Source organism: Cheilinus undulatus, linkage group 18 (assembly GCF_018320785.1).
Source record: "Cheilinus undulatus linkage group 18, ASM1832078v1, whole genome shotgun sequence".
Taxonomy (NCBI): Eukaryota; Metazoa; Chordata; class Actinopteri; order Labriformes; family Labridae; genus Cheilinus; species Cheilinus undulatus.
Genome location: NC_054882.1, coordinates 14845505 through 14857550, shown reverse-complemented (window position 1 = coordinate 14857550; position 12046 = coordinate 14845505). Strand labels below are relative to the sequence as shown.

General features: G+C 36.6%; 1 protein-coding gene across 1 annotated transcript in view; it reads left to right on the top strand.

Moving 5' to 3' along the window:
• si:ch211-266g18.10 (titin) overlaps positions 1–11343 on the top strand; it is a 33033-nt gene extending 21690 nt beyond the window's left edge. Inside the window, exons 27-46 of the mRNA XM_041813204.1 lie at positions 297–344; positions 434–478; positions 569–610; positions 691–759; positions 1938–1985; positions 2144–2194; positions 2295–2339; positions 2902–2949; positions 3768–3836; positions 3982–4029; positions 5223–5270; positions 5425–5469; positions 5670–5708; positions 6121–6153; positions 6234–6281; positions 6377–6433; positions 6833–6874; positions 6965–7009; positions 7262–7297; positions 8914–11343. Coding sequence (XP_041669138.1) covers positions 297–344; positions 434–478; positions 569–610; positions 691–759; positions 1938–1985; positions 2144–2194; positions 2295–2339; positions 2902–2949; positions 3768–3836; positions 3982–4029; positions 5223–5270; positions 5425–5469; positions 5670–5708; positions 6121–6153; positions 6234–6281; positions 6377–6433; positions 6833–6874; positions 6965–7009; positions 7262–7297; positions 8914–8999 — 992 coding nt within the window. The 3' untranslated portion in view covers positions 9000–11343. The remainder of the gene's footprint in view (positions 1–296; positions 345–433; positions 479–568; positions 611–690; positions 760–1937; positions 1986–2143; positions 2195–2294; positions 2340–2901; positions 2950–3767; positions 3837–3981; positions 4030–5222; positions 5271–5424; positions 5470–5669; positions 5709–6120; positions 6154–6233; positions 6282–6376; positions 6434–6832; positions 6875–6964; positions 7010–7261; positions 7298–8913) is intronic.
• Positions 11344–12046: the final 703 nt, after the last annotated feature.

Genomic DNA, 12046 nt, shown 5'->3' with positions numbered 1-12046 from the left:
CAGCTTATTCAAATCAGAACTAGCTGACCAGTATGTGTAGAGCTTCCTGATAAATGTCAGGGCACTGCTCCATTCTGCTGAAGCTGACTGACTAAAAGCACTTTACCTAAGTGAAATAATGCAGTCCTCTCTTGTGACTTCTCTCATGAAGTAAATCAACTCTCCTGCTGTACACCTATACTGGGATAAGGATAGTAGTTTAGCTAAATATCCTAACCTTGCTGTAACTGGACTTAAAATTAACTGTGCAAAATACTGAGTGATCCTAATCATACCTTTCCATTCTGTTTCCTCAGAGGTCAAACCTCCAAAAGAGAAAGTTAAAGCAGTATCTGCTGAGAAAGGTGCACCAAATTTTAGAGATTCCAAACTAAAATAATCTGTCTGATACGTTTGCTCTCTGAACTTCATGTTTATGTGTTTTTTCCACCAGCTGAGGTTTCAAAACAGAAGCCCAAACCAGTTTCAGTTAAAAAAGGTAGGACATTTTTGTCTTAAGTTTTATCATTCTATATATTTATATTATGTTGTTTTCTGAAATGACATGTTATCAAATGTGTACAAACAGCGACTGCTCCTCTCAAGACTAAACCAGTAACAGCGGTCAAAGGTGAGAGAATGAAAATCAGTATTTGTTTTCATTTAATAAAGACGTGATGGATTTTATCACTCTTTTTTCTTCTCTGTCAGAGGCAGAAGTTTCACACAAGAACGTCTCACTGACAAAGGAGAAGGTCAAGATTGTGCCGCTAAAGAAAGGTGCGTTTGTTTCACTCATGCAAAAATATGCTTTCAGCCCACTGTGTCAGTGTGCTTAACATCCATTATATATATATATATATATATATATTTTTTTTTTTTTTTTTTTTTTTTTTTTACAAAAGAGCATGTGATTACTTCTTTTTGAACTACTTTTTATCCATAGTGCATCCAGAGTGTATTCAGACCTCCTGCACTTTTGTCAGTTTTGTTTTGTTGGAGCTTGATGCTACAATTTTTTATTCTCATTAATCACTCAGTACCCCATAATGACAAGGTGAAAACAGAATTTTAGAAATGTTTGTAAATTAAAAAATATACATGTAAAACTAAAATATCACATTGACAAAAGTATTCACAGCCTTTGCAACAACACTTTAAATTTAGCTCAGGTTCCTCCACTTTCTCTGGATCTTTGCTGAGATGTTTCTACACCTTGATTTGAGTCCACCTGTGGTAAATTAGATTGATTGGACCTAATTTGGAAAGGGACACCCCTCTCTATCGAAGGCCTTACAGCTGACAATGATATCAGAGCAAAAAACAAGCAATGAGGGCAAAGGAACTGCCTGCAGAGGTCAGAGACAGGATTGTTACAGGTACAAATCTGCAGCCCACCACTGATCTGGGCTTTATGGAAGAATGGCTAGACAGAATCCTCTACACAGTGCTAAGACACATGAAGCCCACTTGGAATTTGCAAAAAAATCACCTGAAGGACTCTGACTGTGAGAAACAAGATTCTCTGGTCTGATGAAACCGAGATTAAACTGTTTGGCCTCACTTCTAAATGTCTGGAGGAAACCAGGCACCATCACCATCCCAACAATGGAGCATGGTGGTGGCAGCATCATGCTGTAGGTGTGTTTTTAAGCCAACTTGAACCCTATCTCTGGAGAGAACTGAAAACGTCTGTTGTCTAGAACCAGAGCTAGAGAGGATTTGCAAAGAAGAATGGCAAAAAATTCCTCATTCCAGGTGGGCAAAGCCTGTTGCGTCATATTCATAAAGACTGGAGCCTGTAATTGCTGCCAAAAGTGCTTCAACTTTTCTTTGTCATGATGGGGTACTGGGTGTAGGATAATGAGAGAAAAAATGAATTTAAATGACTGCAGCGTCAGGCTGCAAAAACCTAAAAAGGTGAAGGGGGTCTGAATACTTTATTTTGTCTTTCACAGTGGCAGTAACTCCTAAAGAGAAAGTCAAACCAGCAGCAAAGAAAAAAGGTATATTGATAACACTATTTCCACCAGTCAGCAGCCTTCATCAGCTAGTTTTCTTTGACAGACTTCCTCATCCCTCTTACTGAATGTGTCTGTAAAAAACTACTCAATGATAAAATTAAAAGTTAACTTGTCCAACATTTTGATGTTGTTTCCTGTAGATGCTGAGGCTCTCAAGGAGAAAAGGGTGGAGCCAGTGACTCCCACAAAGGGTTTGTAAATTTAATTCATTTTTATTGTTTAACTACTGTTTTACTTTGCTGTTGAATTTACGCTGCACAACAGAATATATAAAGCCATGTATTTCCCTAGCACCTGTTACCAAAGCAAAACCAAAAGCTGCTGAGAAGAAGAAAGGTATGCAGCAGAAGTGTGTTTCTGCAGTGATGTAGAAGCTAAATGTGGCTGCTGATGAAATGCTTACCTATCCCACAAACTGCACTACAACACAATCTTGACTAGCTCAAAAGACTCGTGCCATTTTAGACTTTTCTTATTTTTTTTCTCCAGGCTCTTGATGTTTAGTCTTAACATGAGCATTGGGTGGAAAATGCATGTTTGTCATCAAGGTGACATGCTTATTTTGGCTGTGTAAATGGAGCCACACCTGCAATTCAGTTCACACAGACAACTCAAGCTGCACTGACTTGACACACATCATTATCCAGTCATTAGACAAACATCCTCCCAACTGATGGTTTGTTAAAAATGCAAGATTTCCAGGCTCTTCCTCTGCTCTATTGTTGCCAGCTCTGCCTGCATCAGAAATGTGCCCTTGATTTCAACCCTAACACCAGCCCAGCTCCTGTAGGCCCTGAGATACCATGTTAAATGAGATATGTGGCAATAACACCGGCATCAGCTGCTCCAGCTAACCTCACTGACTGCTTTCTGTCTTTTATTATCATTGCTTTATTAGCTGAAGATCTCATGGAGAAAAAGGCAAAGCCAGTGACTCTGAAGAAAGGTTTGTATCTTTAGTTCAAATATATTGTATTTGTCTCTTCTTTGCAGTTTTGTAGCACTAGATTCCTCATGTTTTTTCACACTGGAATGAATAGAATGCATTTTTCTTACCTGCAACAATGATAAAATCACTACTGACCTACTGAAGAGAGGAAATGTATCCAGTTAAAAGAGATTCAACAATGATTCAAATCAGTAAAGAGAATAATTTACAAGGACATTGTGCAGGAAAGCATGCAATGTAAAAAAAAACAAAAACAGTTTTGTTTCTTTTTCCTTTTCTTTTGCATGTTGGTTTGAAATATTTCAGCTCTAGTTTGACATTTAAAAGTTTAACTAAAAGCTGCCAGATTTGTGATTGTAGAAATGCGGGATAACTTGAATTGGTGGACAGTATGGAATAGCAGAGACTAACACACATAAATATGTGGACAGAATAATACAAAACAGCATGATGAAGTAATACAAGGTGGAATAAATAGTGCTGTGAAGAAACTGGGAAAAAGCAGAGAGTAATATACATACATGTGCAAGAATATTTTGTAATGTGCATGTTTAAGCTGCATTTGGATATGTTAAATTGTTTTTGCACATGTTGCCTTTTATATAGGTATTGTAACATTTGTGCTAGTATTTGTTTTGATAGTGTTAAACTTTTAAAAAGTTTGCTTATTTGTAGTAACTTTTTCTTATACATATGGTCTCCATAGAGTGCAGTGAATGTCTACTTTACACTTTATAAAATACATAAAAAGACTACTTTTCACTTTTTAAACACTAAAATGATAAGCTGATTTTCTGTGTTTTATCTCCTTACAGAGGCAGAAGTTTCACACAAGAATGTCTCACTGACGAAGGAGAAAGTCAAGGTTGTGCCACTGAAGAAAGGTATATTATTTTCTAAATCTCTAACACTACAGTATGCTTTATTATTTCTAATGTGTTAGCTGCCTTTAAAGCATGTAAATCTAGCGAAACTGGTACTTTCTTTTCATACGCTTAGTCCTTTCCTTCTCATATTTTCTCTTTGTAGTTACTGTAACACCAAAGGAGAAAGTCAAACCAGCAGCAGTGAAGAAAGGTAGTTCCAGTCATTACACCAAATTATTATCAAAATGTTCCCTACACTTCCAAGAGTAATGAGGACACTTTAGGTGAGTTTTGTCCCTTGAATCATGATGCACTTGGAAAAGAATAGGCTATACAGCGTAGCAGATGGGTATAGTTGTGCAGCATAATTTAGAGTTTTAGGTAAAAATGGGCCAAAAATGTGCTCTTCTGCCTGAGCATATCTGATCAGATGTTTGAGTCTGTGGGCTTCAGAGGAAACATCAACAAACTAAACTTGTTATTTCAGCTCAGTTTTTCTTCAGCTGACACATTGTTTTCATAAAGAGAACATATTGTGTCGACTGTAGTTTCTCTGGTTATCAGCCATTAGACGAATAAAGCGACAACCATAAACTTACTTGGATGACAAATTTTCATTTCTCCAGTGCATCTACAGACAGTCAAAGGTCGGTAAAACACCTGCAGTCGGTAAGGTAGGAACTCTGGATGGGGAGTGATGCAGGCTGCAGGCATCTGAGACGCTATCCTCTGATCAGAAATGTCCTGAAATAGTGTCGTAAAAGTCCCACTCCTGGCAGCTATAGCGCTCATTGACATGGAATCACAGTCTCCACACCTACACCACCAGGTACTTTGGATCCCTCCTGCTAGCTAGTCTCAACTAAAGTTTTTCTTCTTGAGTATCCATCTGTAGAAGTCATCACGCAATCCCCACTTGAGTTACTCATTATTTAAAGTGTTGTGTTTGTTTTCGCTTACTTTTCTGTTGTCTCTGTCGAAGCCTGCAGACCCAAACAGCTGATCAGATATGCTGAGGCTGAAGAGCTTGTAGAAGGTAACCAAAGCTTGTATGCAAACATGGAGGCTTTCTGGGGGAAAAATCAAAGGCTTCAAACATTTTCCATATTGCATACAATAAAGTGAACATTGTTTTTGGCCCATTTTTACCTTAAACTGTCTAACTCAGAGCAGCTTTACCTTTCTGTATTGGTGTATAGCCTAGCTTCTCCTGTAAAAAGGGTCAGAACTCCGTCTGAAATCACAGGAGGCTAAAGCCACTACTTTTGACAAGTGCCTTATATAACCCACCTTCATAAACACCAAAATATCTGTTTAACTGGTGCATTTAATATTAATAACATTGGCAGAAAGTGTTGGTAACAACCAACATGACTGATTGTTTTTGGTGTTTTGCCTTCGTAGCCGAGGATCTCAAGGAGAAGAAGGCCAAGCCAGTGACTCCAACAAAAGGTTTGATTCACTTTTATGTTTTCATTCATTTTTAAATCTGTTTACACTTGTTTTGTTTAACTGTAATTGATTGAACAGTACACGGGTTGTAGTGGAGTAGTTCATTTAGACTTTCTGTGTTAACTAGAATTAATAGGATTGTTTATTCTTTTAGCACCTGTTATCAAAGCAAAACCTAAAGCTGCTGAAAAGAAGAAAGGTATGCAGCAGAAGTGTGTTTCTGTGGCGATGTAGAGGCTCTGAACATGTGGCTGCTGATTAAAAACGTTCATCCATAATGCTTTACTGCAGCATTAAAATGGCTCATTTCAATATAAAACATGCTATAGGCATGCTTTACGCTTCTTGTGGTACATGTAGAGCTTTTGTCATCTTGTACATTGTGTTTTTTTAATGCAGAAGTTGCTATGAAAGAAAAGGAAAAACCCTCCAGGAAAGGTGCAGATGTGTTATACTTTCTGTCTCTTATGTTTTATAGCTTTTGCTTTGATGGCAAACAAGGGCAAACGATCCAGAAGAGCTGAAAAAACTCAGCAGCTGCAAATTTAAAGTATAAGCAAATGCTCAAAACAAAAGCAACGACTGGAGCGTGCTGCAAATGCAACGAACGTGCTGCAGAAAGACAGAAGAGCATTATGCAAAACCATAAATTGAAAAGCCATGCAAGCTTGTGTAAAAAGTCAGTTTGGTGATATGGAGTTGTGTTAGACTGAAGCCAAGAGATTCACAGTGAAATGCCATTCTGTTTTAGCTGTGACTCATCGTTTACCCTTGTCGTCCACCGCAGCATGATGTTGGGTTTACTTCTATGTGAGAAATCATTGCTTATCCTCTTTTCTTCTCTCTTTAGAACCGGAGGTTAAGCCAGCTGTTGCCAAAAAAGGTAATAAATAAAAACACATTTTTATGATAGAGATTATTTAAAAGGTAATCCTGAACCTATTTTCACATTGTTACACTCAGCTCCTGAGGTTAAAAAGGAGAAGCCTAAAGCAGCTCATGAGAAGAAAGGTGAATATTTAATGAGAAAATGTTAAATGCCACAGACATGGTTCAGTATTTTTGTACATTTTTAGTTTTTTAAATCTGTTTCTCATTTGAATCAGCTCCTTCTAAAACAGAGGCTGAAACAAAGAAGGTCAAATCCCTCCTAAAGAAGAAAGGTAGCACCCTGCTGTAATCAGATTACTTTCTAAAATGTAATCAGATTACTTTCAAGATTTTAATCAGATTACTTCAAACTGTTATCTGATTACTTAAAAAAAACATATAATTTTCACAGTTGTAGTCGGATGCTTAGATTAAATTTGTTTTATTTATGGTAATCAGATTACCCTTAAATGTATAACTTCAAAATTGTAATCAGATTACTTGTTTTCAGACATCTTGTATCATTTTAATCTCGTTATTAGAGAACTTTAAAACTTAGATTGAATTAGTCACATTCATTTATGATTCCAGTAACTTTTATCTAAAGTAATGCCATCATCTACAGTTTCAATCAACGCTTAAGGTCTTTGTTTAATTTGATCAATGTTAAGTTTTTTTTCTGCTTTTCACAGAGGAGAGAATCCTTAAAGAAATACAGGAACCGGCAATACGAGGTCAGATTTAATGCAACAGGGTTTTGTGTATTGTTGTAGCATTTTTGGAGATTTGATTTATTTTTCCTTAAATTGCTCCATTGATTATAGAAAAAACTACTGAGAAGAAAGCCGCCAAGGAGGAGAAAGTCAAAGGTACCATATAGTAGTAGTAGTTTTTAGTAGTATAGTGGAATAATTACACTTACAGCTAAAGTTAACATAGCTACACTAGCTCTGAAATTAACATTGCTACATAAGACAGTGTAGCTAAGTTAGCTAGCGCAATGTAAGCTTTTGCAATGTAGCTAAAACTAATGTAGCTACATACCTATGTAACATATATTAGCTATGTAGCTACAGTAGCCACAGTTATCTTGAACTTAATTTTCTTTTTTTTTTTCACAGCAGAGCCATCTGTGTCAGACAGCCTTCTCATGGAAGGTAAACAGGAATTAATCCTCTGATGGTGTAAAAGAAAATGTTCATTCAAAACTTGAAGTATACATAGATAACAATAAAATAATATACATTCAGTATTTTTTATTCAAGGCATATATCTTTTTTTTTTTTATCAAGATCACACCTGATAATGAAAAACAGATATTTTTTTTAGCTAAAGTACAAAACTCTAATGTTTGTAATGGAAAAAAACTGAAAAATGTATTTATGTATACACACACACACTCCATGCAAATTGGATATCCTGGAAGAGGATTATCACAGCCTTAAATATATTACTTATTAGCAACAACTTTGATTTTTATAGATTTTTATTTTTCTTCATTTTAAGATTTTAATAAATTGTTACAGTCAGGGTGTTCCTGGCCAAAAATGGATGTCATACATAAACAGCAATTAAAATACAGCACATTAAAAAAAGAAAAAAACAACATTTTTAGAAATATTTTTAATGCCTCTTAATGCCAGTTTAAGTGTAAAAAACACCTTGATGTTTGTAATGGAAGAAAAAAAAATGTTATCCTTGATGCAAATTGGATTTCCTTGAAGAGGATTTTCACAGCCTCGAATGTGTTGATAATGAGCAACAACTTTGCTCTTTATGTATTATTCATTTTTCCAATTTTTTTTCAAGATTTAAATAAATTGTTACACTCAGGATTCAAGTGGCCACAAATAGACGTCATACATCAGTAGCAAAAACAAAACAAAAAACTACACAGAAAAAAGGTGGGTGAGTGCTACATGGGGTCAAAGGTATCCAAAACTATGTCGCCAGGATCAGGTGCTCTTCAGGATAAGAGGACGAAGATAATGTATAAAAAAGGGAGCGATGGCTTGCCCGTTAACTTATCAAAAACAGGAGTCGAAACACGTAGATATCCCTGTTTAATAAAGGATTTTTACTACATCAGAGTGCCTCGGATTCTCAGTTCTGACTGCCATCTATCACCATGGACTGTTTTTGATAAGTTAATGGGCAAGTCATCACTCCCTTTTTAATATTAAAAAAACGACATATTGGAATGTTGAATATGTTATTAATTAGCAACAACTCAGATTTTTATGCATTGTTATTTTCTTAAATTTTAATAAACTGTTCTAATAGTGCCCTTATAGAAAACCAGGAAAAAGCATGCAATTTCCCCTCATGCCAAACATGGACAATGGCTGACATTTGGTGATGAACAGGAAAAACTGCAAACTTGAAGCAGTAACTTCAGAATGAAAGCCTGCTATCATAAAATGCATGTTTTTACTGCGATGGCTGCAGGATCAAAAATTGTGGTTTTAATGAGTTTCAATGGGGCATTTTTGGTCACAAACAGCCTGAGTGTATAAAAAAAGTGTACTGAGCTAATTATTGACTCATTAGGGGTTATGGTATTGAAATTTAAAAATTTTATTGAAAAAAAACCCTCCTCCAAGATGTATGTTAGCATTAACAGTCAAAGAAAACAAGAAATGACCTAAAAAGCTGAAAAATGGCCTCCACACCCTCTATGGGTTAAACTCCCAACAGAAATATTGCTAAGTCTGCATATTGCATGTTTTCCTGACCTACACTGTAGTCACCTGTCCTGTGCCTCCCTCCACAGACGAGATGCCCTACTTCCAGTGTTTCTTTGTGGATGAAGACGAGGCCCAGTTTCCCTTCTACGCCTTCTCACCTCTGCAGCTTTGAAGCTTCAGTCTGACGCATTCTGAGGTTTACTGTCAAATCAATAGTTTTATAACGCTGCGTGCCACCCTGTGCTGTTAAAACACAGCCGCCTGTTCACTGTTGGTCTTCAACAGAATACCTAAGAGAGCAGAGGATTATGGGTGATTTTAATGGACCGAGCTTTGATTTATTCCCAGATTTGGTTGAGCTCTCATACCAAATACATGCAGCCAGTGTCATTCCTTTTTGTCTGTTTTTATGATTTTATTTTGTCATGACTTTGTTTTTACTTCATTTGAGAAATTAATATGATTTTTGCAAAAGGAACAATGTAGTATTTTACATTTTTGAATCATTCATGAAGATCCTGAATGAAAATTGTGCAAAAATGATCAAGAAGGTGCATTTTTATTTAAGAAAAACATTAAACTGTAAACGGGGTACCAAAACAGCCACAAGTGCTATAAAAGGTGGTGATGGGTTAAATTCCTCTGAGCCCACATTTACTTGAAAGCCATTTGTACAGTATGGTACGTTTATTTTATGCTCAATCGGTTTTATTTAGCTTTTAGCATTAAGGAAGTTTTTAAGGCTATATAAAGTCCTTAATATTCATGCTTTCATTGTGTTTGTGATCGTTCTGTTATATTCAGACATTTTTATGGAAACATTTTTTTACACTCATCCTTCCCTTTCTTTCTCTAATGGGAAAAAGGACGTTTTTTGTCTGTGTACTTATGTGTCAAAAGGAATGACCATGCACTGTATATGAGAGCTCCCAATCACCTGATAGAACACTACCTTTAAGTCTTATAAAGCTGCACCATGCTGCCCATTTGATGCTACTTGTTGTAGTCGATAAAAGGATAAGTACGACTGTTTTCTTGCACTGAGACTATTTCAAGCTGGAACATTAAAGTAGGGCACATGTGAAGAGTTTTTAGTCAGTCACAGGATGACAAACAGCGGCTCTTTCACTGACCAAAAACTGTTTTAACTTTGGTCAGTGGCTGCACAACATGCTGTTGACACAACATAAATGTAAAGCAACTTTATGGAGAGTAATTTGTGTAATTTTCTAACCTACATAACATAATATTTGTGTGTAATGTTGTAGGGTCTCATTCAAATGGAGTTGGTAAACAGACATAAGCTTGTCTGGTGCCTTTCTACTCATCTGACTACTAAAAGTGAGTGTTACACTGCAGGAGGAAGCTATAAAAATGCGGTCATCAGTATGAAATAACCCCAATTACATGCATGCACATGCCATTGATTCAGCAGGGGGAGCAATCTGGGGGCACATCGAGGTGGCTGCAGAAGCAAGAGGTCGATAGATGACCACCTCTTGCAAACAAACCATAATCTTTGACCTCATGATGCTTCCACTAAGATAGCAGGATCATTTCAGAGCTCCTGAATATCCTGTGCAAAAAATGCCAAATAGTAATGCATTTTAAATCTTAATTATGACAGAGAAGCTTCAGCAAGACTCAGCTTTTGTATGCCTTTATTCAACTACCTAAGCATGCTTGAGCTAAAGCTGCATTAACATAAAACTATCTGTGATTATGTCTGCACATTCTGTGCTCAAACTAAAAGTTACAGCTAAGAGCTTTGTGTTAAAGCAGATGCAGCTGCAGTTTTTACACAGCTGTTTATATCAATCTCTGTATGCTGCATAGAAGACACTTGTCAAAGCTTGTGGCAGTAATCCCAGGCAGAGTAAAAAGTAAATTCACTTTATTACAACACTCTTTATTCAGTCATGACTGGTGCGTAAGAGCTCTGCAGCTCACAGTGAACCTGGCTCCAGTCTCTGCTCTGAAGCAGCTGGAGTTTAGGCTGATCTTCTGTCTCTGCTAGAGTTTGTTCCTAAAATAAATGAGGAACTGAGCACTATTTTTAAATATATTTTTTTGAGTTTATACGTTTAAGTCAAGGAGATTTATTTCCAGTTATTACATAAGAGTTGTGACAAAAGATGCAGGTTTATTTATTTCATTACTGAGTTGTATCGTCAGACTCCCTCTTACCAGGTTAAATGTGCAATCCTTTTTTAAATCTCTCATTTATCCAAACACTGTATGTTTGTCTGATAGTCCTTGAATGAAATGTGCATGATGTGTGCGTGATCTTTTTTTGCCCTCAGATGATTTTGTGATGTTTTCCCCAATTTTGACAAAGGCAGCAAAGAGTTGAACTTTTCAATCAGGGTATTCAATGCCAAAAATCTGACATCTGTAAATAGTAAAAAATATTAAGTTTATCCCTGGAATCTGATTATGTTTAATTTGTCATGACATCTGCCTCATGCTTGTGAATAGTTGCAAATTTGACATTAAAATAAAGCAGAGCAAATGTTTCCTCTGAGTCTCATTTTTCTTCAAATGGTTTGCTGTGGATGTTCCAAGGCCTGAAAACCACCAGCAGTCTCCAGGTTTATATACACCCCCCCCCCCCCCCCGCCCCCAGCCCTGTATGTGGCCCATCAGGCATGTTGATGAATCCTCAGTGCCCTACATGCCAACTTTTGCTCCTGACTGAACTTGTAAGTCATCTCAAATTTTGCCATGCCTTGCTAGGAGTGCAAATAGTACATATTGTTTTGAATCAGCCTTGCCGAGCCACCCCTGTCATAGCTTTGGCCCTACTTTGGAAGATTGGCCTTAAAATAGAATATAATGGTTTAAACATGAAATAACAACCAAAAAGCTATTTATTGTCATGTAACGTTTCCCCATCATGCCCGTTTTCTCCCCTCTTCCCTCCCAGTTTCCACCATTGTTCCCTTGTGTGACTCATATGTTCATGTCCTGTTACCTCCAGGGTTTAAAGAACATTTTGAAATCCTGCAGAACAGGAACCCCACCCACTGAAGAAACTGATGGACAAACTATAAAATAAACCTTTAAACAATGTTTGAAAATACAGCAAGGGTTAAAATCTGATTTATTCATGCATTAGATTATATTTTCTGTGGAATCCATTGGTCTGATATTATTTCAAATTCATAATCATGAGATAAAAGTTGTCATAATTAGGTTTAAAAAATCAATTCTGAAATA